This window comes from Taeniopygia guttata, chromosome 11 (genome assembly GCF_048771995.1).
Source record: "Taeniopygia guttata chromosome 11, bTaeGut7.mat, whole genome shotgun sequence".
NCBI lineage: Eukaryota > Metazoa > Chordata > Aves > Passeriformes > Estrildidae > Taeniopygia > Taeniopygia guttata.
In genome coordinates this window covers 2683636-2707359 of record NC_133036.1, presented here as the reverse complement: position 1 = coordinate 2707359, position 23724 = coordinate 2683636, and the positions used below count along the sequence as shown (strand labels likewise).

The following is a 23724-nucleotide window of genomic DNA, read 5'->3' as shown; positions in this document are numbered from 1 at the left end:
GCCTGGAGGTTCTGAGACACCCCTGAGCCCAGAGGGCTCTGGTCCCCAGGAAAATGCAGTTAGTGAGGGTTCAGCTGTGTGTCAGCTGCCTGGTGAGGGGGACATATATTCCATGTCAGCCAGTGGTTTATGGGGGTTTGGCTTTTTTATAAAAGCAGGAAAAAAAAGTGGGGGTGAGCAAGAATCCACTGGTTCTGTTCTTCTTGGTAAATCAGTGCCTGATGGGGTTTGGTGTCTCCAAAAAGGATCAAACAAAGTGGTGGAGAATATTAAAATAACCTGGTCATCCTGCTATCCTGTCACCATATGTGAGACAGCTCCTGCTTGTACAGTGAACTGGCTCAGGGAGCATGCTCAGGTCTTCTAAACCTTTTTAACCTGATTGCAAACTTTTCAGAGATGGGAGTTAGAAATAGCCAAAACTTCCATATTGGCCCAGTCCGTTCCATTCTGGTTTATTCATAAATACTAATATTTTATAAATGTGAAAGTAAATGCAGGGGTTTTTTCTTCCTGACTTCTGCTATTTTTATAGGCCACAATGCTCATTACTCATCTGTTCCATAAGTACATGATGCACATACACAGAAAAATGGGTCAGGAAAAAAGTTAATTTCCTTGGAAGACGTGCACAAACTTTGGGGTGAATTTTCTTTGTTTCTTTGTTTGTTTGTTTGTTTTCTCCCCAAATCCTGGGTCTGATTTTGAAACCAGGTGACCTTTGGAACACAAGGAGTGCAGGACTGGCAGTACAGGACTGTGTCCCTGAATCCTACTCCAGCAGCTGGCAAAGAGAAACAATAAGCTGGCTTCAAATGCTGGCATAAAGCAAAGAGAGGATTCCTAGATAGGAGGACTCAAATTGAAAGAAACTGTAAAAGAGAGGATTTCTGGTTATTAAAAAATATAAGAGTTTTTCTATGTAAAACCCCATTTGCTTCTTTCCACCAGGGACCCCCTTGCAGAATTTTCTCCTCCTGGTTGTGTTTATTTCTTTTGTTGTTTTGCAGAATCTCTTTTGGGGTAGGTTTTTCTATGCAGCACAATTTCTTTGTACTACTGATGTTTCCTTCCAAAACATAAACAAAAGAAAAAGAAATGCCTTATGGGAAAAAAAAATCTTATGAATTATAAAGACTCTTGTAATTTCTTTTAAGACTTTGGGGCTGTTGGATAAAATTAAACAGAAGTGCATATATTTAACACTACTGTGCAGTGCAAAGAATGGGAAAATATTGATCCCAATGATTAAGAGAATTAATTTGTTACCTTCATCCTCCATTTAATTCCATAAGACGTTTTGCAGAGATGTGAGTGAGTACTAGGATATGAATCTGAAGTGGTTTAAATTCTGGAGCATTAAGGGTCATTTACCAGAATTTTATGGTGGTGACTGGGTTTCTGAGACAGACTGAAAGTTTTGTTTTGACCTTGTCAAAGACACCTCCTGATGTAAGTCTCACTTACAGGAAGGTGATGTTAATATATTCACTGGTGTTTTTCTTGTGCAATTAAACAACAAAAATTGGTCCTTAGTTTTGGTTTGGTTTTAACTATTATTATATTTTAAGATATGGTAAAGTGAAATGCAGCTGTAGAATATTGTTTTAATCTTTTCAAGAATATTTGAGTGCTTGCAGTCTTTCTGTTTTTCTTTCAGAAAAACATTTTTTTGTCTCTTCTATCATAAGAAAGCATCACATTTTAATTTATAACAATGCCCATATATAAGCATAGAGATATATATAGGTTTGCAGGTATATATTTATAGGTCCTATATTTTTTAATGGTTAATTTTAAAAATTATAATTTAATGTTCTCTCACTTGTTCCTGCCCACACACTTCACGTGTTAGAGTGTGAAACCTGTGGCTGAGCAGGCACTGCTGGCCTGTCAGCTCTGCCTTGGCCGAGCGTGGGCTGAGGGGTCACTGAGAGGGGGCTGTGGGAGTGCGAGGACAAAAGTTGTGACTGGGCTGATACCTGGGGAGATGTGTGTCTGCAACATCCATCAGCCTTCCTCAGGGAATCCCGTGTGATTCTGTTAAAGAATAATGGTCCCTTTCTGTTTCTCATTTATGCAAATCAAAGGCGAACCAGAAAAGACATCAATAAGAGTTAAGTGGCAATATCAAGTCAGCTTTATTGCCAGGTCACTCAGTCCCCAACAAATCAAGTAGGAAAAATGTGTCATTTATCAATATAATAAACAGGTAGATCACTTCTAAACCCAAGCAGCTCTCTTGAAACCATACCTCAGAGCAAACAACCCAAATCATTTGCAATGGCCTGAGTAGGACCTCTGTGTAGTGCTTCTTTCTTTAGCTGCCAGGGTGCAATTAACCTGCTGTGAGCCGCAGTGGGAGCTGGCAGGTCAGGCTAACTTCTCTTGACATCTTATGGAGGAAAATATCTAGATTTTCTCTCAGCTTTATATGAGTAAAATTGTGACCCAGGCTTTGGACTAATTGCCATCACTAGCAGAGCTTTATGGACATGTTGGCATACCTGGCTGGAAGGCTAAAGGAACACAAGTGAGCTCTAGCAGAGATTTCATTGCACCTTCTGATTTTGGGGAACTCCATTTCTTGTCCTCCTCTGTCTTTCCCCCCTGCTTTTGATCTCAATTCTTCTTGAAAATTCATTTTAGTCCTTTGAAATATGCTATTATCCTGGTATTACCCCACCACAAGTTTGTATAAAAATGTCTTTTGGGTTGTGTTTTCAATTGTGCACATCACTGCTGATTTGCATGATCACTCTTAGCAATTTTTTCTGGGGGAAAAAACCCCAAATATTTATTTCTAACCATCTTGGGTGACCACAGAGGACAAACAGAACCTCAAGGCTGGAATTAATCCCTCTGGGCCTCAGGCACTTGAGCACATGGCCTGACTTGGGAGCACAGGTGCTCTGGGTTTCTCTAGAGAGAAGACAGCTCTGAAACTGTTCTGGTTGTCAATGGGAGAAATTTTTTCTCCATTTATTTGAGATGGAGGCCAAAGTGCACATATCCTTATGTCAGGGATTGCTGGGATATGCTGGTTAATTTAAGAAATTATGCAATGGCAGTCAGATGTTTGTGTTCTCCCACAGTGATTTTAAGAGTTTTGTTTCCATAAGAAATCAGGCCAAAAAGTTTTATTCTGAAGAACAAAACCCAGCGTGCAGAGAGTTTTCTCTGGGGAGAGGCTGAGGGAACTAACCATGTGACAGATGATGTTCAAGAGCCCTTCACAGGCTGCTGCACTCATGAGCAGGCACAGGCTGCCATAAGAAAAAACACAGACCTGGAATTTAGGTCTATGCAGTGTAACTGCAGTGACATCCCTACAGCACTCAAGGAAAAACCCCCCAGACATCATCAGGGTGCTCTCAGCAGGGACAAGCACGGCATCAGTGAAGCTTAGAAAACCAGAGCGCGTGAAACATTATAGTGCACTGAACTTCCTAACTAATAATTAGGGTGTGCTAATTTGTAATCAGTCTTACCAGAGGTGAGAGGTTTGACCTGAGGGCCAGTAGAGAAGGGGGCTGTGAGAGGCAAGCACTGCATCATGCTCCTGAGAACCCTGAGATTCAGATTCAGGCATCTTTACACAAAGAGAGCCAGTTCTGAGAGCAGTTCTGCAAGGAAGTGGAGATCACCAAGTCACTGATGCCTCCTGGTTCCCCTCAGCCCTTAAAATGTCACTTTTGAGCCTTTGCAAGTTAAACTGATCTCAATGGCATGCTGAGTGAGCTAGAGGTAGTGCAGCCCACAATGACCTTTAGGATTTGGGGCAAAAAGTGACTTGGAGAACATCTTTGTTATTAACTTTTGGAATCGTATAAGTCCAATTGTCCCTGAGACTACACTCCCACACTGTAATTACATCCATTTGTGAAATACCTTGAATGGTATTTGTAGCCTGATTTTTAAATGTGTAAAAAAGAGCAAATGAGGTTATATTATTGCTGTAATTGAGAGCAACTAGGACAAGTTTTATTAATTTCCTGCCACGGAATACTGAGTAAGCTTATATTTTATGGGAAAGTTCAGGAAGAAGAGTAATATATGTTACATTTCCGAATTCTGGATGATATTTGAAGAGTTTTACTGGCAATTGATTTTTCTACAGGTAAATTGTAATTCTTGATAGGCAGATGTGCCCCTGAATATAGTGAGATGCACTAACTATAAGGGTATGATGAAATAGAAGCCAGAAGGTGTATCAGCTCTGCTCTGACAGATGGTGAGAAGTTGGAAAAAAGGATTCCTGCCTGTAGAAGCTCCCTTTCCCTCAGCTAAGACAGCAATTGTTGCATTGTGTCCATTATCTAGATTCCTCTGAATGTTGAAGGTTCACAGAAGCATTTAGCATACATTTATCTGTTCAAGAAGTCAGTAATTTGGTGTGTGTTTGAATAACTTCATTTCACATGCTGCTGTGGATGTGTGTGCTTCAGGGTGCCCCTGCACGTGTAGCCATGGATGTTGTGGCATGTTGGGGCTGGAAAACAGGAACCTGCTGGTGTGCCTGACACAGCGTGCTCACTGTATCCCTTTTCTGCTTTTACATGGTAACATCACAGAAACGCTTGTTTATACTGAAGGTCCTGCAGTCACAGCAGTAACGGCAGGGTAAGAGAGCTAAGAATATATGAGTTGGTGGAACCACCTTCCCCTCTGACAGCAAGGCTGCTGTACAGTGGTTTTGGCCTTCTGTGTGAGGGAATAGGAAAATAAATGACCATAGGATAACCAGACAGCAGAACTGCTGCTGCCTGAGGAGAGTTTTGGCACTTCAGTTTTTACCATTGTGGGCTGTCCAGGTTTTGGGGTTTCACAGAAACTCCTTCATTCATGTCCTCAGTCCCTAGTTGGCTGTGGGCCATTTTAGAGTTATCTCTCTGTACATGCAAAGGAAAAATCTCATAAATATAAAACAGTGGCCTCGAACAGTGGTGCCTTGGGTGGTGGTTAGGTAATGGTCAGGCTTGGTACCCGGCCAAGACTGGTACCACATGTCTCACAGGAGCAGTTGTTTCTGCTTCTGTTCCTCTTGTTTACTTGTTATTCAAAGCAAAATCAGCTGTTTTTCCTTGTTACTGCTGGGTTTGGCTCGTGCGCTAGAAACTGGTTTGTTGCTGATAAAATGCTGCACAAATGGTACACTCTTAATATGATCTCAGCTCTCATGCCAGTAATACTTCTGAGAAGAGTTTTGTTTCTCCTGTGGTCCTGTGGGTCTAATAAATGACCCACTTCTCACTCTAGGGAGCTGCTCTGTCAGGGACACTCATGCTCCACATGCAGTACTAAGCTCTAGGAAAGGTTGGTTACCCTGACCGCTGCAAGAGAGCGCTGGCAGGCAGTGCTGAGCGCTGCCAGCAGTGCATTTCCCACTTGCAGTACATGCAGCACTTTCCTTGCACCAGCTGGGCCTGGTGACCAGGCTGTCAGAGCTCCCCAGAGCAAACTGCAGATGGTGGCTCTGCGAAGCAGGTGCTCAGATAAACAAGATTTAACTGTGGAGCATGAATCCATGCTGGCTGCTGACTCAGAGCTCCTTGCTCATCTCCTTGTGCACCTAATCCATTACTTTTCCTGTGCCTGGTGTGGTTTGCCTAGAGAAAACCTGAGCATGGCAATATGAATCCTTGATTTTTCTGTTAGCGAGCAACAGTGGGATTGGTTGTGAACTCCCATCACTGTTTGTTTCTTAGCTGTTCAGTAAAGTTAAGATGTTCCACTAAGCAGATGGCTGTGGAGGCCATCTTTTAGATGTTGAATATTAATGATGTTGTGTATTTGAAATTAAGAAGTAAATCCACTTGAATGAATCATCCTAGCCAAGTGAGGTAATATTTTTAGTTACAAAGCTTTTGTATGTGCCATGTTTACCCTGGAGGTCAGTTCATGTGGGCCAGGTTTTCTGGAGGGCTTGTGTGGCTCAGAGTACCCTCGCTGGGAGGGCTGACAGGCAATCATTGCAAGTCCCTCCTCTTGCAATGACCCCAGGCAGCCTGGAGCTGGGCTGGCAGGTTCACCAACCTGGCTGTCTTGTCTGGTAACAGAAATTCTTCCAAACATACCTCACCATGAGTGAGTTGGTGCTGTAGCACAAGCTCAGGACTTCACTAGTAGCAAACTCAGACTTTGAACTGCACTGAATAAAAAAAAAATTAAATAGGAAAAAATCTGGAACAAAATAACAAAAAATGTACTGGTGCACATACCTGAGTCTGATGAGCTAAAGCAAGTAATATATTAAACTAAAGTGGACAGGCACATGAGGTGGAAATATGCTGGCAGTGTTACCTACAACCCCTCCAATATCCTGTAACCTTCCCCATATCTAAAAGCATTTTTCCAGCTCACTTCCCCCTCTACAGATTTGCATTACCATCCAGTGGGACTAGAGTACCAAACTGAGCCATCCAGGGAGTTAATCCATGAATTTCAGCACTTTATAGGTCCTGAGAGTATCTGCCCCATATAACATCTCATTCCAGCTCAAGCCAAAGATCAGAAATTCACATCTAAGTAAGCGAGCAATGGTTTTGCTAATCCCTTCTTAGCAAAAGCATGGCTCCTCAAGAAGGAAGGTTTCATGTAAGATCTGCTTGCTGAGGAAGAGGGTACAAGCCTTGTGTGAATGTGCCTGAAGGAATTGCTCCTGGCCTCGTTTGGTATCAGTGCATCCATAGGTGTTTGCAGCAGAAGATTCCTGTGCATCCATTCCAGCTCCACTCCCAATCAGTGCTACACAAAGCTGTCCTAACAAGAGGTGAAAGTCAGAGAGCCATCATCTTAGTGCTTAAAACTGCACATTTTCAGATTTAAGGGGCAGTGATTGAACACTGCAACCAGTTCTTTTATTACCCAAACACTACCCAGGAAGGGAAATAATATCTAAAGCACTAGGAAGATGGCTAGGAACAACAAAAAAACAAAAACAAACAAACAAAAAAATCTGCTCTGTTTTCTTCAGGTTTCCCCTCAGGCCCTTTAGCACAGTGAACATTACCACTGGTTTAGTAACAGTGTGGGGAGTACACCTTGACAGCAGTAGAGCAGAGTTAGTGTTTTAGGGTATTTTCTCTTCTTTAGATGAAAAGACAGGCTTTTGGATTCAGGCTAAAAAAAATAGTATTCGTCCTGCTAAGTAGATTGAAAGAGAATCCAGATTAAATAAATCATTAAATCATTCCAGAATGTTATCCACCTGTTCTGGCCTGTAATTTATTTTCAGATGAAGAGTAGGTAAAAAAAAAAAAAAAAAAAAAAAAGCAATACAATGGCAAAAATAATTTTCCTCTAACAGATGCTTTGATCCTGAAATGACACCTGGCCTGGGCAGCTGCTTGTGCAGTTTTTGAGATCATTTTGAACTAATTGCTCCAACCCACTGCTCCATAACCTCAATAGCCACATCAAGCTAAAACTTCTGTAGTAGCCACCTTTGAAAAGGGATCTTCAAGGGGTTTGTTGCTGCAAAGGCAGTCAAATTCATCCTTTTATTGTGGGATGGGAAACCTGTAGGGGAACAGGACAACAGGCAAGTACCAGCTGGCTGGGGGTGAGGGGTCTAGACCATTTCAGTGCCAGGACCGTTCTCCTCATGTGCTTGTGCAGCAGTAAAGGGAGGTTTTGCCTCTCTTGTATTCCTAAAAGGAGGACTGTGCTTCAAAGGTTGGAAAGCAACCTAGCTGGTCATGTGTGTTGTCGAGACTTTCTCAGGACTCAGAAATGATTCCCTGTCCTCTCTAGGAGAGTGTCAGAGTATTTGGTGCTGTCCACGTTGGCTGGGGATGGCAGGGAGGTGAGGTGACCAAGGACCTGTGATGGAGGATAGCAGCCAGTGCTGGCAGTTTGGGGAAGGTGATGAAGGGTGGTTATTGTCCTGCTCTCCCCCATCTCCTCTGACTACATTCAGGTGAAGGCAGCTGCAGTCCAAGACCCCAGTTTCATGTCTCTCCAGTGTATATTTAAACAGATTTACCCAGCTCGTTTGGCAGGTTTTGGACGAATTCTGCCAGTTGTTGAACGCAACGACGCTGAAGCAGGACTCCTCTGCAGCAGCCCCTCTGTGAGGGGGTAAGAGGGGCCCAAAACCCTCAGCCAGCGGCGTGCGGAGGGAGCAGGGGCTGCCCGCTGCCTCAGCCCTCGCTTTCCGGCTCTTGCTGCGGTCGTCGGTGGATCGGGGTGATGAACTGCAGCTCTGGGGGACCCAGTGCCGGCACCGACCCGTCCCTGCGCTTACCTGGGGCGGGCAGCAGGGCCGCAGCCCCCGCGGGGAGCGGGGCCGGGCGCGGGGGTCACCGCGGGGGCGCAGGAAGGGCCGGGGTGGCCGGGGAGCCGCGCCGTCTCGGCCGCACAAAGCCGCCTTTTCATCGCGGCCTCCTGCCCCCGCCGGGCCCGTAATTGTCTTTGACAAAACTTCATTAGCGAGCGCGGCGGAGGCGGCGGCGGCCCCGCGGTCGCGCTGGTTTTGAGCGGGCGCAGTGGAGTGTGCGCGGCCCCGCCGCTCCCGCCCGGGGCCATTAGCCCGGCGACTTTGTTTTAGAAACTTCCCACCCCAGCGGGGGACGCGACAGCGAGCCGCCCCGCCCGCCCCCGCGGCGCTAATTGGGGGGCGATGCGGGGCTGCGGGGCTGCGGCAGCCGCTGCCAGCGCGTCCCCAAGGGCTGCGGCAAGGGGGGACCCGGCCCTCCCGGGCCAAGTGGGGTGCTGGGAGGGGGTGGCTGTGTGGGTGAGCGCTGCGCTACGCGGTCCCCCGGCTCCGCGGAGGCTTCACCTTGCGCGCCCGGCTTGCGAACCGCCCGGGCGGGCTGAGGCGGGCCGAGCCCAGGGCGCCCCGCACCGCACCCAGGGCACCCCGCACCGCACCCAGGGCACCCCGCACCGGGCCCAGGACACCCCACACCGGGCCCTGGGCACCCCGCACCGCACCCAGGGCACCCCGCACCGAGCCCAGGGCACCCCGCACCGCACCCAGGGCACCCCGCACCGAGCCCAGGGCACTCCGCACCGCACCCAGGGCACCCCGCACCGCACCCAGGGCACCCCGCACCGAGCCCAGGGCACCCCGCACCGCACCCAGGGCACCCCGCACCGAGCCCAGGGCATCCGCACCGCACCCAGGGCACCCCGCACCGCACCCAGGGCACCCTGCACCGAGCCCAGGGCACCCCGCACCGAGCCCAAGACACCCCGCACCGGGCCCAGGGCACCCCGCACCGCACCCAGGGCGCCCCGCACCGAGCCCAGGGCACCCCGCACCAGCCCCATCTCCCCGAGCAGCGGGCTCCGAGTGCCCGCGTGGCAGAGCCCGGCTGCCCCCGCTCCGCCGGACAACCCGAGTTCAATTCCCAGAGAAGCGGCATTAAAAAGCCCATCTCGTAGCAAAGCTCGGACAGAGACGGTTTAAATACGTTTATTATGGCATTGGAGGCGCTGAATCTGTTCGTGCGAGCCCGTTATTTTAGTTTTGTGCCTGGGCACACGCAGGCTCCGCTCCCGGTATTAGTTCTCCATCAATCCCCCCTCTGGTTTTTAATCAAAACAGTATTCGGAATATGATTCCCGGAGATTATATTTTGAGAGATTTGCGATACATATCTTGACGGCGTGACAGATTGCAGGAGAGTCCTGAGCGGGCGGGATAATCTGCATCTCGCTCACTTGACCTTTAATAAAAGGGGAGTAAAAGTAATAAATAAAAAATAAAACTCTTAAGACTCCTGCAGGTTACCTTCGCGCCTGCCTTAAAGAGACCCCGAGGCCTGCACCCGCCTAATTAACTCCCCCCGCGGCTTCGCGGTCGAGGGATTCCAGGGCCGGGGGATTCCAGGGCCGGGGGCAGAGCCGGGGGATTCCAGGGCCGGGGGCAGAGCCGGCAGCTCCTGGGCCGCGGAGCCGGGCAGGTTTCGTCTCCCGTGAGCAGCTCAGGAGGGCGATGCAGAGCTGCCTCCCCAGGGAGCCTCTAACAAAGCCGCCGGGGAACGGAACCGGAGGAAGCCGGGTCGCTCCCCTGCAGGACGGGACACAGCCGGGAGGGAGGTCCGGCCTGGCTCTGCCGGGCGGACACGCGTGGGAATCCTGCACATGTGCTCCCAAGGCAGATAATACCTGTCCTCTCCGGTGGGCGGAAAAGTCGCCTCGCAAGAACCCTTCGAAAGGGCCTAATACTCTTTATTACAAGCCCTAATCCTTCAAATCCGACTTAAAATAATGTTTATCTTTTCGCAGCTTAATTTCCCCTTCTCTAAGCTTCGGGTCACTGCAACAGACTGCTGCTGCTACACCGCCTCTTGTCCAGGGCTGCTCCGGAGTGCGGGCAATCCCCGTGGCCGGGCATCCCGACGGGCCCAGCCCTGCTCCCAGCCGTCACCTGCTGCCCTTGTGTGCACTTACCTCCCCCTCTCTCTCCCTCCCGATCCTCCAAAGCCCGCTGATGTTTGCCTTCTTTCACAGTGCCCTCTGCTCCCGGGAGGGGCCGCGGCTGTTACCGGGGCCGAAGCCGGCGGCAGCCCCCTCGTATCTCCCTGCGTTGACCTGCAGCTCCTCCTTTCCCCTATGAATTGCTTCTCCGGTCACAAACCCAGGGGGCTCCCTGTTAGGCAGCCCCACTCGTTTGAGTAGCCTTTAGTAAACATATAGAAGTCTACTCGATATTCAAGATTGATTTCCCTGATTTATTAAGGCAGAATTCATTGGACTCTATTGACCACAAATGACTTAATGTAAATGCTGACCCCGGTGAACTTGGAAATAGAAGGTATCGGGTTGATCTATAGATGACCTCTTAATTACCACAGTTATTAATTTAAATTATTGCCACTGCTTCTAGAGACAGGAACAAAGAAACATTCTTTCCTCATCCCTGCTTGGTTTATTAGTCCGAACACAAAGTGTTTGATGACACTTTTAATTAAACAGAAATAATGCAGAGATACGGTTTCCCTTTCTCGCCTGTCCTGTAAAGTGCAGCACTGCTCTTTTGACTGACTGGCGGCAGTGACCCACTAACAACGTCCTACTTCGCTGCCCGGTCGCCACCCGCGGCCCAGGGGTGCCCCGGCCGTGCCCCAGGGCGGGTGGCGGGTGCCCGGGGCCGCTTCTCCTGGGCTGTGCCGGCTCCTGGCTGGAGAGCTCCGAGGTCACTGACAGCTTCGTGGCGTTCAGCTCACCCGTGTTAATTAGAGACTCCGAAAAATACTTTCAGCGGTATCTAGGTACAGAGACGGGAAAGAAACAGTCCGGCGTAACCTGCGCCGCTTCCCCTCCTTCTCCTCCCCGGGATGGCGCGCAGCAAACTGGTGCCCCTTGGCAGAGCAGGGCGCTGAGCAGAGAGCGCAGGTTTGGGAGAAAAAGGAGAAACAAAACACGACGTGGGAGGAAAAGAGAAAATATCAGGGTGGGGGTTTTTCTTCCTTTTTGCAAAGACGTCAATGGGCAATATTGAACACATGGCAGGCGAGCGGCGGGAGGTGCCGGTCCTGCGGCCGCTCCGCCCGCCGCGGCCCTCGGCCCCATGTGCGCAGCACGTTGTGCCGCGGCGGCCCTTCCCCGGCGAGGGCAGGGCAGGCGGAGCCGCGAGGCCACCGCCGGCCCGGGGAGAGGTTTCTTTCGCTGCGTCAAGCCGAGTGCTTCCTTACAGCCAGAGCCCCGTCGCCAGCGCCCAGGAAGGGGCGGGCGGCCCTGCGGGACGGAGAAGCGGTGATAAGCTGGTGCTAAGTGGCCGCGGGTTGCTGCCCCGGCCGGACGGGAGCGGCCGAGCGGCGGCCCCGGCGCAGCGCTCTCAGGCCGGGGCCGCTCCTGTGTCCAGGGCCAGGCGGGCCGGCGTGCGCTTCGTGCGAGGCGGGGCCCCGAACCGGCCCGTCACCTACCTCACCTCCGCAGCACGGGCCGGAACGCCGTCCGCAGCCTTTCCAGGCAGGTCCCACCCAGCTCGGTGCCTCCCGGGCCGCCCTTGGCGCCCCGCCCGAAGCCTGCACAGACACAAGCGACTCGCGGTGGGCACGGCCCGGTCCCGCCGCCCTCCCCTGCCCACTCGCCTCGAGCGGGGAAGCCTCGGCGTGTGCACCTGACACCTGGGCACGGCCGAACGCCGGGCGTGGCACTGCGCGGGCGGGCTCACGCCGCGCCCTGCGGCCCGGCCCGGCCCGCGGTCCCGCCCGTCCCCGCGGCCCCGCCGCCGCGGGTACCTTCGCCCGCCGCCGCGAACTGGCACGGCTCCCCCAGGCCGCGGTGGGACGCGCAGCTTCGCGGGAGCGGCTGCAGGTTGAAAGCGGAGCTCCGGAAGGCCTTGGCGGGCAGGGGTTGCTCCCCCGCCGCTCCGCCGCCCTCGGGGCTGCCCCTGCGCGCCGCGCTGGCCCCGGCGGTGCGCGCCAGCGACCAGATGCGCGGCTTCTCCGCGGGCGCGTAGGGCGGCGGCGGGCCGGCCAAGGAGGCGGGGGCGAAGTCCGCGGAGGGGGCCTTGGCACAAGGAAAGGCGTGGAAGGGGCCGGGCAGGCTGCAGTCGCTCCGTGGAGCCTCGAGCAGCGCCGCGCCCAGGCTGGGGGCTTCCTGCAGGGAGCTGGTCCGGCCCTTCTCCGGCTTCCCCGCCTCCTCCTCCTCCTCCTCTTCCTCCTCCTCCTCCTCCTCCAGGTCGCTGAACTGCAGGTCCTTGTCCTCCTTGTAGCTCTTCTGCTCTGCTTGGACACACACGGGGAAAAAAGGGGCGGCAGGGCGTTAGTGCGGGTGTGGGGAAGTTGTGGGGGACCTCGAAATCTGCCGTCACTTCGAGCCTATTTGGAGGCGCCCGTCTGCCTCTCCCGCCTACCTCTGCCTTCACCCTCCGCACTGTATTCATCCTCTTCCCTCGGGGTTTCTTCTTTCCTCTCTTCCCCGGCTTTGTTCTTGGGAGACCAGGTCATTTTGTTTTCTTTCTTAAGCCTCCGTCTTGCGTTAGCAAACCAAGTGGACACTTGCGTCAGGGTCATTTTAGTGATGATAGCCAGCATGATTTTCTCTCCTTTGGTGGGGTAGGGGTTTTTGCGGTGCTCGTACAGCCAGGTCTTGAGAGTACTCGTCGTCTCTCGCGTTGCATTTTTGCGTCTGGCTGAACCACCGAAATCCACCGTCCCGTACCTGCTGGGAGATGATTAGGGAGAGGGGGCCAGCAAGAGCCCGCCGGCCCAGCCCAGTCGTGCCGCAGGCCGGTGTGGCCCCTGCCCATCTGCCTGCCTACCCCTGCCCTCCTGACATCGCCGCCCAACTTCGGTTTCCGCTGTCTGCTGCTCCGGGGCGCCTCGTTTCTTTTGTACAACGTTTGTCAGATCGGAGCCCCCCCGTCCCCCTCGTTTGATGTCGACCGCCGCCTCGCAGGGGGATGCTAATGCTGCCGGGCGCTGATCAAAGGGGTTTTACCTGTCGTACTGGTACTGCCCCAAGGAGTGATCGTAGGAGTAGTAGGTAGCGGGCTGCGCGATTCCCGAGTGCAGCGTGCCGGCGCCGTCTTTGATTTCATACTGGGGGTTCTGCAAGGGAAGCGGCAGCGTTTGGCGTCGAGCAGGACGGGAACCCCGCCGCGCCCCGCAGCCCCGGGTCCCGCAGCAGCCGTGTCCCTTCGCGCCCCCCACCCCCGACGGGCCGGCGCCGCTCCCGGTCCCGCGTCCCCCGGCGGTCCCTCGCCCCGATACCGACCGCCAGACACGAAGTTTCTCCCGCCTGTTGCACCCCCTCCCCTCCGGAGCGCTGCCGGGCGGGCGGGCACTCACCAGCGCGGTGTAGAGCGCGGCGGGCTCGGCGCCGTAGGGCAGGTAGTTGCCGTAGCCCTGACCGGCGGCGTACGGGGCGCTGTACATGCCCAGCGCGGCATTGAGCTCGGCGCGGCCGGGCGCCAGCAGCCGGCTCTCGTACGGGGCGCAGCACAGGGAGGCGGCGGCCGGCGCCGAGGAGGCATCCGGCCCGGAGCGGGGGGCGGCCTCGCAGCAGGTCGTGCTGGGACTGGCGGGCACGAAGAACTGCGGAGAGGAGAGAGCGGGACGGCGCCGAGTGACTGTCGAGGCAGCCCCATCGCGGGGAATTTAGGAGCGTGTGCGCGCCTGTGTGTGTGCGGAGTGGGGGGGCGCCGGTGATGAGGGGGATAGGAAACGCGGGCTGAAGCAACTAATTATAGAAACCGGGAAATAAACCGGATGGGAAGCAGGAGCTCTTGGGAAGGGGGCACGATTAATCAAAGCAAAACTTTAAGGAAATAATTGCTCTCGAAAAAGGTATAAGATCTGTAATGCTCCGTCCTTCCCGCCCCCGCTCGGTCCATCTGCATTGATTTAAAGGCAAAAAGTTGCGATTACAGTTAATTTGACAATAGACACAGCAGTAAATATGTCAGCCAACGCAATCGAAGGCATTTGATTTCAGTAACTTCAAGGGGACAGCTAACTTCCCAAGCGAGGGAGGAACATCTTGCAGTGATTACCGTGTATAAATAATTCCACCCAAATAAATCGTGACTCGAAGTACGATATAGCTACGACTTAGTTAATACAGGGTGCCTTGGTGTGAGTGGGGGATGTCCTTCGGAAATCGCATGGGGGAAAAAAAAACTCTGGACAGATCCTAATAAAACACAGGAAAAGGACCGACCCGTGGAGGAAAGAGGGAGGAAACGGCACAGCCCGGTTCCGCAGAAACGCGAGTGAAGCCCCGAGCCCGCCGAGCGCCGGTTCCCGCTGCCCGCACGCCCTGCGCGGTGCCCGGCGGCAGCGGTGCGGCGGGGGCTGCGCCCGCGCAGCGCGGCCGCTCCGCGGGCTCGGTAAGCGGTTGTAGCTGGGATTTATGTTTTTATTTGTTTGTTGCACTTAAAACTGAACGGTGAAGGGTGGGGAGGAAGGGGAATTACCGGTTTCCTACACGCCTTTGCTGTGCACACTGCGAGTTATTTGTTCAAGCCTAACACAACACAAACGAGACATAAACACACACGCACATTTTTTTAAAAAAGGCTCCAGATGTGCCCTTTTAAAATATATTCTAAGTAAGGGAAAGGGAAGAAAAAAAAAGAGGGGGGACAAGACATCTGGACAGCAGCAGCAGAATCTAAACAAAAGTGAGTGCTGCTCACTCGCCTTACCTGTGAAGTGGTGCTGTAGGGGTATCCGAACTGAGAGAAGGACATAGTTGCTCCTTATTTTTGGACCATAGGCAATATTTTCCCCCCAAGATCGATTGTAACTAAACCCTGCTTCAAGATGCACCTTCTCACACACACATTTCCACGTATGGCTTTTTTTTTTTTTTTTCAATTATAGATGATTGCACTTAAGAAAAGCAGCCAGACATCTGAGGCGGGGGGGGGGGGGGGGGGGAGGAAGGAGGTTGGTGCCTGGATTAAAAAAATAGGCTACCCCCCACTTCCCATCGCTCTTAATAAATATGTTTGTATAGAGGGAATTTAAAAAGCCACCCCACATGTATAGAGAGTTTAAGTGCAAGGGGGCTTTTTCAAAGAGGGGGGGAAAATCACGTAGGGCTTGCAAGATACGGAGCTTGCTTGTATTATTTTCTGCTCTATAGGTCTTTAGCGTTGATCGGTGGGCGAGGAGCGGGGTGACGTCACGGCCCTGCCGGCAGCAGCAGGCAGCGGCGGGCAGGAGCAGGCAGCGCCCCGCGCCCGCTCCCAGCACTTGTTTCATCTTGGTTTCGTGTTGTGCTCTGATGCACGTCAAAGGCGGGACTGGGGGTGCCTTGCGGTTGGTCTTTTTTCCCTTTATTTTTAAACACGATCAAAATTTGTCTTAGAGGAATAAATATCAAGTGGGTACATCGCGGCTCCCACCAGCCCCAGCGTGAGCCCTGCTACGGGCCCGCCGCGGGGAGGAGAGCGCCGGGCAAGGGTCGCGGTGGCAGCGGCGGTGCCGGGCGCACCCAGGGCAGCAGCTCTCGAGGTGGGCCCGGCCGACGCAGCCCCCCGGCCCTCTTCGCTGACCTCGTGCACATCCCCAGGGCCGGGCGCTGCTGTACAGCTCGGCCCCGGTTCTGCACCGCAGCCGCTGAGCCGTGCTCCCCGCCTCGGCGTCGCTGCCCGTCGCGGCGGCCCGGAGCTGCGGGAGCGGGGTCAGACCTCGCCCTGCAGAGCGTGCCCTGCCGGCCGGGGCCGGGACAGAGCACGGGCCGCAGAGCAGCCCGGAGCCCATTCTCTAAGGAGTGCCGAGCCCCTTGTTTCCCCTTAGCCCCGTGATGGTCCCTCCGGGAGCAGGGGGTCGGGGCGGTGGCAGGTCAGCGGGGCGGTGATGTATGGATGGTTTCCTGCAGCCCGGCCGGCCCGCTACCGCCACGGCGTAATTGCATCAATTAACAAATGGAAATGCCCTTGTTTAATCAGGGACTTACATATTGCGAATTTGCCTTTGAGGCGGAATCACCGGGAGGTAAACCGGGATTTCCCCCCCAAGAGCTTGGAGCTCCCGCGGCGCTCCCGGGCCGGACAGGGTGCGATGTCCTGCCACTGGCAATTCATAAAGAAAAAGAAAACCAAGTAAAAATGCGACCCGGGGCGGCCCGGCGGCACTTGTCCCGAACACGCCGGGGCCGTGTCCCGCGGAGCCGGTGGGCAGCCCTGGCAGCCTTGTCCGTGTCCGTGTCCGTGTCCGTGTCCATGCCCGCCCCGCCGGAGCCGCTCCGCTCCGCCTCCGCCCCGCTCCCCGACGGGTGGCGCTGCCGATCCGCGAGCGATGCGCGCCGGCCCGGCCCGGCCCGGCCCGGGGGCCGCTCCCCTGCGCACCCAGAGCCGGGCGGCCCCTGCCCTGCCCTGCCCTGCCCTGCCCTGCCCTGCCCGTGCGGGCGGCGCTCCGCCGGCAGCCAGCGAGCCCAGCCGCGACGGCCCCGCCGGCCCTTGGCGGAGCTGCGCGCCCGCGGACCCGCAGGGTGCGGAGCGGGCTGCCCGCACCGTCGGGGGCCGCGGCGCTGCCCGCGGGGCCGGAGCGACGCGAACCGCCCGAGCCGCGTCCGCCCCTCCGGGGTGAGCGGAGGGGCCCGGAGCTCAGGGTCGGCTGTCACAGCCCTCTGTTTCGCCCGCAGCCTGGCGAGACGGAGCGCTGTAAACTCGAGCCGTGTCAATTGTCGTTAACAGGGGCAATAACTTAAAATTCATTAAGGAACACCTTTGGGTAACATTACTGCTAATTATTTAATTGCAAGAATCCCTATGGGGAAAATTATGCTAATTATAAAGTAATAAAACCACTTGTTCTAAAGCACTTAATTCAGCAAAATTTAGTCTTTTCATCAGAGCACTTTGTATGTTATTTGATGGAAGAAACAACAAGAGTAGCTGTGTGCTCATCCTGCCTGCGGCTCAGAGCCCAAAGGAGCTGTCTCTGGCAGTGTGTTTGTGCTGGCAGGTTGCATGAAGGGCTCTTGTCCTTGCTGAAGCACTAAAACTGGGGCAGGATTCACTGTACAAAAAAGCATTTTCATAACAGAGATCATGCAGATCAATACAAACATTGCATTTCCCAATCTTTATCATGGACGATCAATGTGAAAGCAATTCTGTTACCTGTCAGGTACGTTGTAGCTGAGCTAAGCTTTGGGAAGTGGCCTTTCCCCAATCTAGCTCTCTCCACTTACAGCACTCTGCCCTACAGAGATGTTTCAGCAGCATACTTTTTTCTAGACATGCTCAAGAGCCATCCAGATGACCCCTTTAATTGCCCTTACAACCTGGGAGAGTGAATGGCATTCCTGTTAAATACAAGCTCTGCTGTGCTCCCTAGCTCTTTAGGAGGACACAAACTCTGTCTCTTTGTGTTCTGAGCACTGCCACCATTCACTCTGCCTGTCCATCACTGAGCAACCATACTCTGCATGTCAAAGCTGCCAAAACATCTTTCTGTGATTTGTAAATATTGGCATAAACCTCCTGTTAACAAGTGCCTGAACCCGGCTTGGCAGAGGGTAGCTTTGGGTTGGAGTGTGCAATTTGCCGTTTTTGTCATTGCAGGGAATGAGCTTCACCAGCCCAATTTCCATTCTGCACATACACCATGTCTCAGAGAGGTGCAACTGATGCTGTGCATGGTCACTGCAGATCTTTCTTTCTCTAAATCTGTGTCATCTCTCTCCCTGCATACAAGCATATCATCCCACCCACCCCCACAACGTGCATTCCCTTCACCCAGTCGTCCTAGCGAGGAGTGTGTGACTACAAACACGAGCAAAACGGGAAAATGATCTCTCTCGATTCACAAACTTTTGTTCTTGAAAGAGAGGATTGTTAGGCTTAACTGTAACATTTCTGCAAGTGGTTCTTCTTGAAGTGAGGCAGGAGTTCAAATGCAGCCAACAATGTGATTTTTGGTATTTTTAAAATCAGCATCATTTGGTTTAGCTCTGATACTGCTTTGCTCGGGAGGTAATTGCAAGGGGTGAAGGTAACAGTATGTGCTTCCCACCGATGCAAATGAAGCTGCTGATAACTGCAAATGAAATACTAGGTTAATTGAAATAATCAGGGGAAGAAGAAAGCAGCTTCAAAAACATGTAGCAGAAATGTGGCTGAGAAGAAAGTGTCTTTATATTTTAGAATACAGGGGGATTTTTTGGCTGCTGCTTTTTTGTACTGAGAAAATGAAAATTCTTCAAGTCTATGCATGAATAAACAAGTACAGCTGGGCAGCCTAATACATAATTTATATTGATCAGTCACTGCAGATTTAACTGAATAAAGCCAAAATGAACACTAATTGTTTTGACAAACTAAAATAGTGCATATGATGGTTTATTGTGAAGCTTGCTGGTACTGTCCTTATCTCAGTGGCTGTTTTCAAGACTGATTTCTTCATGAGAGGTAGAAACATATTAGGACAATATAAGGATTAATATCTTATGGAAGATAAAAAAATTTAGTTGCTTAACATACAAGCAGAGTGATGGGACAACTAGCACAGTGAAGTGTGGGACAAGAGCTGATTTAGGGTGTGAGGTATTGCTGAGGTAATGGGTAGTACCTTGTCAGCTGAAGGCTAAGCCTGAAAGTAGTATTTTGTTTTTGTCACATTTGAAATACATCAGGAATAAATTTGCCTTTGGATATTTGTTTTCTAAAAGGGGACAAAAAGTTGTCAGTGAATATCCAGGCAGTTATGTAGGCTTGTTAATCTAAGAAGCTACTTTTGCTCTGGTTTTGGTATGTGCAGAGTGACAGAAATACATAGCTGGGACTTTGCTTTGCTTCTCCAAACCCTCTCGTTGAGATGGATGGCTAAATGAGGGCAATATAAGATATCATTTGGAAATAAAGTAAGAGACAGACAAAGGGAATAATATTCACAAGGATCCCTAAGCACCATTTCTGAGTGGGCTCCTTTGTGTGACAGTGACCTGCTTCTTCCTAACAGTCCTCTGCAGTGGCCTCCCCCTGCCACCTCGCCCTCCTGCCTCTTCTCCAAGAACTGGCAGCTCCACTTGGCTCCCAGCATCACTTCCATAATTATCAGTGGGTTTGCTGTATCTCAGGTTATCACCATGTTTGCTGTGATTAACTTTTGGGATGTGCCTTTAAAATTGACAGGCGGGCTTGTGTGTTACTGAGTTGGAGGATGGTAGGACCCAAGGCTTTATTCTGAATCATTCTGTGCCCAGGGGCAGCCAAGTGAGTGGAAGCTGGACATGAGTCTTTCTCAGGTTCGGGGGTGGTATTTTCCTTGGATCTGGGATCATCACTAACTTGTGATCACCCCAACCTGTGAAAATATACTTTGTTGATGAGAAAACACTTTGGTAAGAGTGCTCTGCATCAGGGTAGTCAAGCACTTCTGTGTTTGCTTTCTTCAGGTTATCTGTAGATTATTCTATAAAGTATGGATTCATCTGGTGAAGATGCACCGACACAAAACCTGTGAGAACTTCACCTTTCAGAATTTGTTTGTGCTTTGCTGAGGTGTGGGTTAATTTATGCCAGGATACTTAGGGAAGCTCTCATTCAGTCTGACCCCTCTGTGGATTCAGTTTCCAGTGAAATCAATAATTTTTGTGGCAAAGCGATTGCTGGTCTGACACATCATGAGCAGAGTTCACCATTAACCACCCAGCTGTGTCTGTGCTCTCATGGCCTTTGCATCAGCTCGTGTGCAGTTGGTGTGAAGGAGTCATGTGGCTGCTAAACTAAAGGGTTTTAATTTAACATCACTTTAGGTATAGTTTGTTATTTTTGTCTTGTGGCAGTGAAAGGCAGTTTTATTCCGTTACCTACTCTGCCTTGCTGTCATTTCCAGGGTTTATTTTAAAATTAGTATGCTGGCTACATGCAACTGTGCCTTCTCTTCCAACAAGATGGTGTTCTTCACCCACTTCCGTGCACTATTAAATGTGAATATCATAACTGATTCCTTATTTACTTTCATTTGTAATTTACAAAACCCCAGTTGTGTTTGTTGTACATTAGAAATGTAAAGAGCTTATAACTTGTTCCAAACCCAGAAAATACTTAACCCAAGATAGTCATCAACCCAAGACACCCCATCAAATCTGTTGGCCTTGAGCCTCTTAATTAGTTAACCTTGGAGTAAAGAAAGGGCTCAGCTGGACTCCCTCTCCTAATCCTGTCTGAATTAACTCCTTTTTGCATTTGTAGAAATGAGCGCAGTACAGGACCCTCTGGGTAGTTCACTGAGACTCTTCTGCCAGTCTCCTTCAGGTAATGCAGGTTTTTCTCTGCTCTTTGAGCAGTATTTTGGGCTGTGCTGGGGGCTCTGGGCATTGGGGAGGAGTGGCTCCAGCAATGGGCCATCTGCAGCCCTCTACTCTGGGGAAGCTGGGACCACTTGCAATTTCACACACAAGCAGCACTAATCTACAATAAATCTTATGAAATCAATAAAAATATGGAAAGTATATCATTTTTATAGAAAAAACACATGAGATGGCCATTAAGGGCACAGCTATTCTAATACCTCTGTCTGGTTGAAACTGCAATTAAAAACATTCCAATAATAAATCTACTTCCAGTCTCGTTTAATGCTTTTAACTTGCTTGAAAGTTCAAGCTGGTATCCCAAAAATGTGCCAGGACTTTCACAATGTATTTTACAGACTCATAAATAAATATGGCAATTAATCTAAGCTATATTTCTTTCATATTTGATGACAATTTATTATGACACTTACTAATTCAGTGCACAAAAACTCTAATGCACTTAAAATCGGATTTCAAACCAAACGTTTTATGGGAAAATATAGTATTGATCATCCATTTAAAGATGATTCATAACCTGCTATAAAAAAGGATCTTATGAGGACATGCAGAATGAGTTTTGTGGACCATTCTCACCACAAAATCCAAAGTACAAGATCTGTAGTTCTTAATGATGTTTTATATTTTTATCTGGAGTCTTGGTCTATAATGTTTTGGTGGTTTATGATAGATAGCAGCTTTAAGAGAAAACATTTTTTATATTTAATTTAAATTAAAGTAATATTATGTATTTGTTAAACACATGCTGTTATATGAACTTTTATACTGTCCATTTACACAAATTCATGCCCAAAATTTGTTCTTTTCAAGGATAATTTGCACAAGTTTGGTTATGTTAATTGGGCTGTTTTGGCAATACACATTCTGCTGCTTTGTGCTTTAGTGCCCCAGGAGTCCCAGGCTTCAGATGCTGCTCATTGCTGCTGGTGTGATGCATCCTGTGCATCTCTGAAAGCTGCAGTGGCTTGGACTCCGACATGCCAGCAGCAGTCACCTGCAGCCAGCTGTCCCAGCCCTGCAGAGCATTACTGGAACTCTTTTCAAAGTTGAAAAACTCCAGAAGATACATCCCAAAAATGCAGGCTCCTGGGGTGATTTATGTGAGCTTGGGATGTGGTGGGGAAGGAAGGAGGGGCATGCAGCATGCTGGATGCTGTGTGTGGGTCACAGCCAGGCTGCACAGGACAGGCTTCTCCAGTCCTTCAGCACCTGCCTGCAGACACTTTGCTGTGGAAATGCTGATTTGGTTTGCCCTGTGGTGGTCAGCCCTGGGAGCCTGTCTGGGGACGGTGGGCAGCGATGGACATCATATCCTTCCCTGCAGAGGGAGAAGAGGCTCAGAGATGGCAAATGGCTTTTTCTGTATTTGTAAATAATTTGTGTCTGCATTTGTGCACTGGCCAGGCCCTCCTTGCTCCTGGCTGCCAGCCCACAGCCCGTGGGGTGGCTCTGGGCTGCAGTGGGGTGAGCAGGGCAGCCCCTGCTGCATCCCAGGCTCACCTGGAACAGATGTTCTCCAAGTACCCAATTTCTCATCTCATTCTGAGATTCTTAATAGAACAACATCATCCAGTTTGAGCAGCCCATAGCTGTTGCCAGCTTTACTATTTTCTGGATATCTTTCCTTAATGCCATAAGTTTTGAGTGGTGGCATCAATGCTTGGAGAGATTGCAGAAGGAAATAAGTAGTGAAGGCTAAAGCACGTGGTTAAAGAAGAGTCTCATTTATAAATCAATTTTAATAACATATTTAAAAGCTCTCACATTTGCCTTTAATGTGTTTCCATTTCCCCTTTGGTCATTAATATTTAAAATATTTTTCTTTACTGATCATTCTTTTCTATTGTGTCCTTTCTAACTTCCCTTTCTCTCTTTAATCTATAATGGGTGAGTTTTTGAAAAATGCATAATCCATGAGAAATCCAGATAATTTGATACAGGAAAAACCTTCAATCCCTTGAATAGAAATTTCAGAGGAGTTGAGTAATTGTTTAAAAGTTATTCCAATCAGTTTAACCCATAAAAGGGTATATGTCTTCACTGATACACTTTCACAATGAGAAGGCACCATTATTTGTACTAGGAAGTAATAATCAGCAGTGACATTTTAAAATAAAGGTAACAACCATTTTTTTAAAAACAAGTTAAAACTAAGCTGTGGATAACATTTTTCAGGAAGCCAGTTGTGGGCATGACTTTATTCCATGAGTGATTTAAGGGCATGAGGTTTGCTGAAAGTCCATTTGGCTTGCATGCCAGAGGCCTACTTTACTTTTGAAAATGGAATTTGGGTTCCATGGTGGAACCCATCTCTTGGGTAGAGATTGTCACTTCAAATGTCCTGTAAGTGGAAGAAAAGGAAAGGAGTGAAGGAGGCGGGTCAGCGACCAGTCTCCTAGCTGGGTAAAAACCTCAGATAAATGATTTGAAGGAGTCAGCACGGATGATAAATAATGTGGATTTTAGAAATGATGTCCAGGTGCAGCTGTGATGTGGCTGATTGCAGCCACAGGTGGGGCTGAGTGCTGGCCCTGCTTCCCCACAGTTTAACTGGAGATTGCTCAGGGCTGAGATTATTTGCAGCTCCACTTTAGGACAGGGAAGAACCACACCTGTGAGGTCTTTGTTAAGTAGATTTGTTCCACCTGGAGCAGGAGGGAGGAGCTGGGCTGTGGTTTGGGATGCAGAGTGGTTGGCAGGAGGAGCAGGAGGTACATGGCTGCAGGATGGGACTGCCCAAGGTGATTGAGAAGTGTGGTGGTGTCCCCACTGTGCTCTTGTCTTCCAGCTGCATTTGTGCTGGCCCTGGGGAGAGCCCTGGGAGAGGCAGCACTTCCCAAGGGCCTTCCTGCAGGAGGGGAGAGGGGGGTGGGCAAAGGGCTGCAAAGAGGGGAAGGGCTTTCCTGAGAGGTACCTCTGTCCTTGCCCCAGGCACACAGCAGCCTGGAGCTGGAGTAGCATATCATCTGGAAGGAGATACAGGAGCTAAATTTAACG

At 50.8% G+C, this 23724-nt stretch overlaps 1 protein-coding gene across 2 annotated transcripts; it reads right to left on the bottom strand.

Moving 5' to 3' along the window:
* Positions 1 to 9406: 9406 nt before the first annotated feature.
* Positions 9407 to 14076, bottom strand: IRX6 (iroquois homeobox 6). 2 transcript variants are annotated; one of them, XM_072934345.1, is made up of 6 exons: positions 13749 to 14076; positions 13399 to 13508; positions 12812 to 13119; positions 12195 to 12680; positions 11877 to 11978; positions 9407 to 11688 (listed from the first exon to the last, which is right to left on the bottom strand). In XM_072934345.1, exons 1-5 carry the CDS (start codon positions 13833 to 13835, stop codon positions 11878 to 11880), a joined length of 1092 nt encoding a protein of 363 aa, XP_072790446.1. In that variant the 5' UTR covers positions 13836 to 14076; the 3' UTR covers positions 9407 to 11688; position 11877. The 2 variants fall into 2 exon arrangements, with proteins under 2 accessions (XP_072790446.1, XP_072790445.1); XM_072934344.1 differs by having other exon boundaries at positions 11882 to 11978.
* Between the last annotated feature and the right edge of the window lie 9648 nt (positions 14077 to 23724).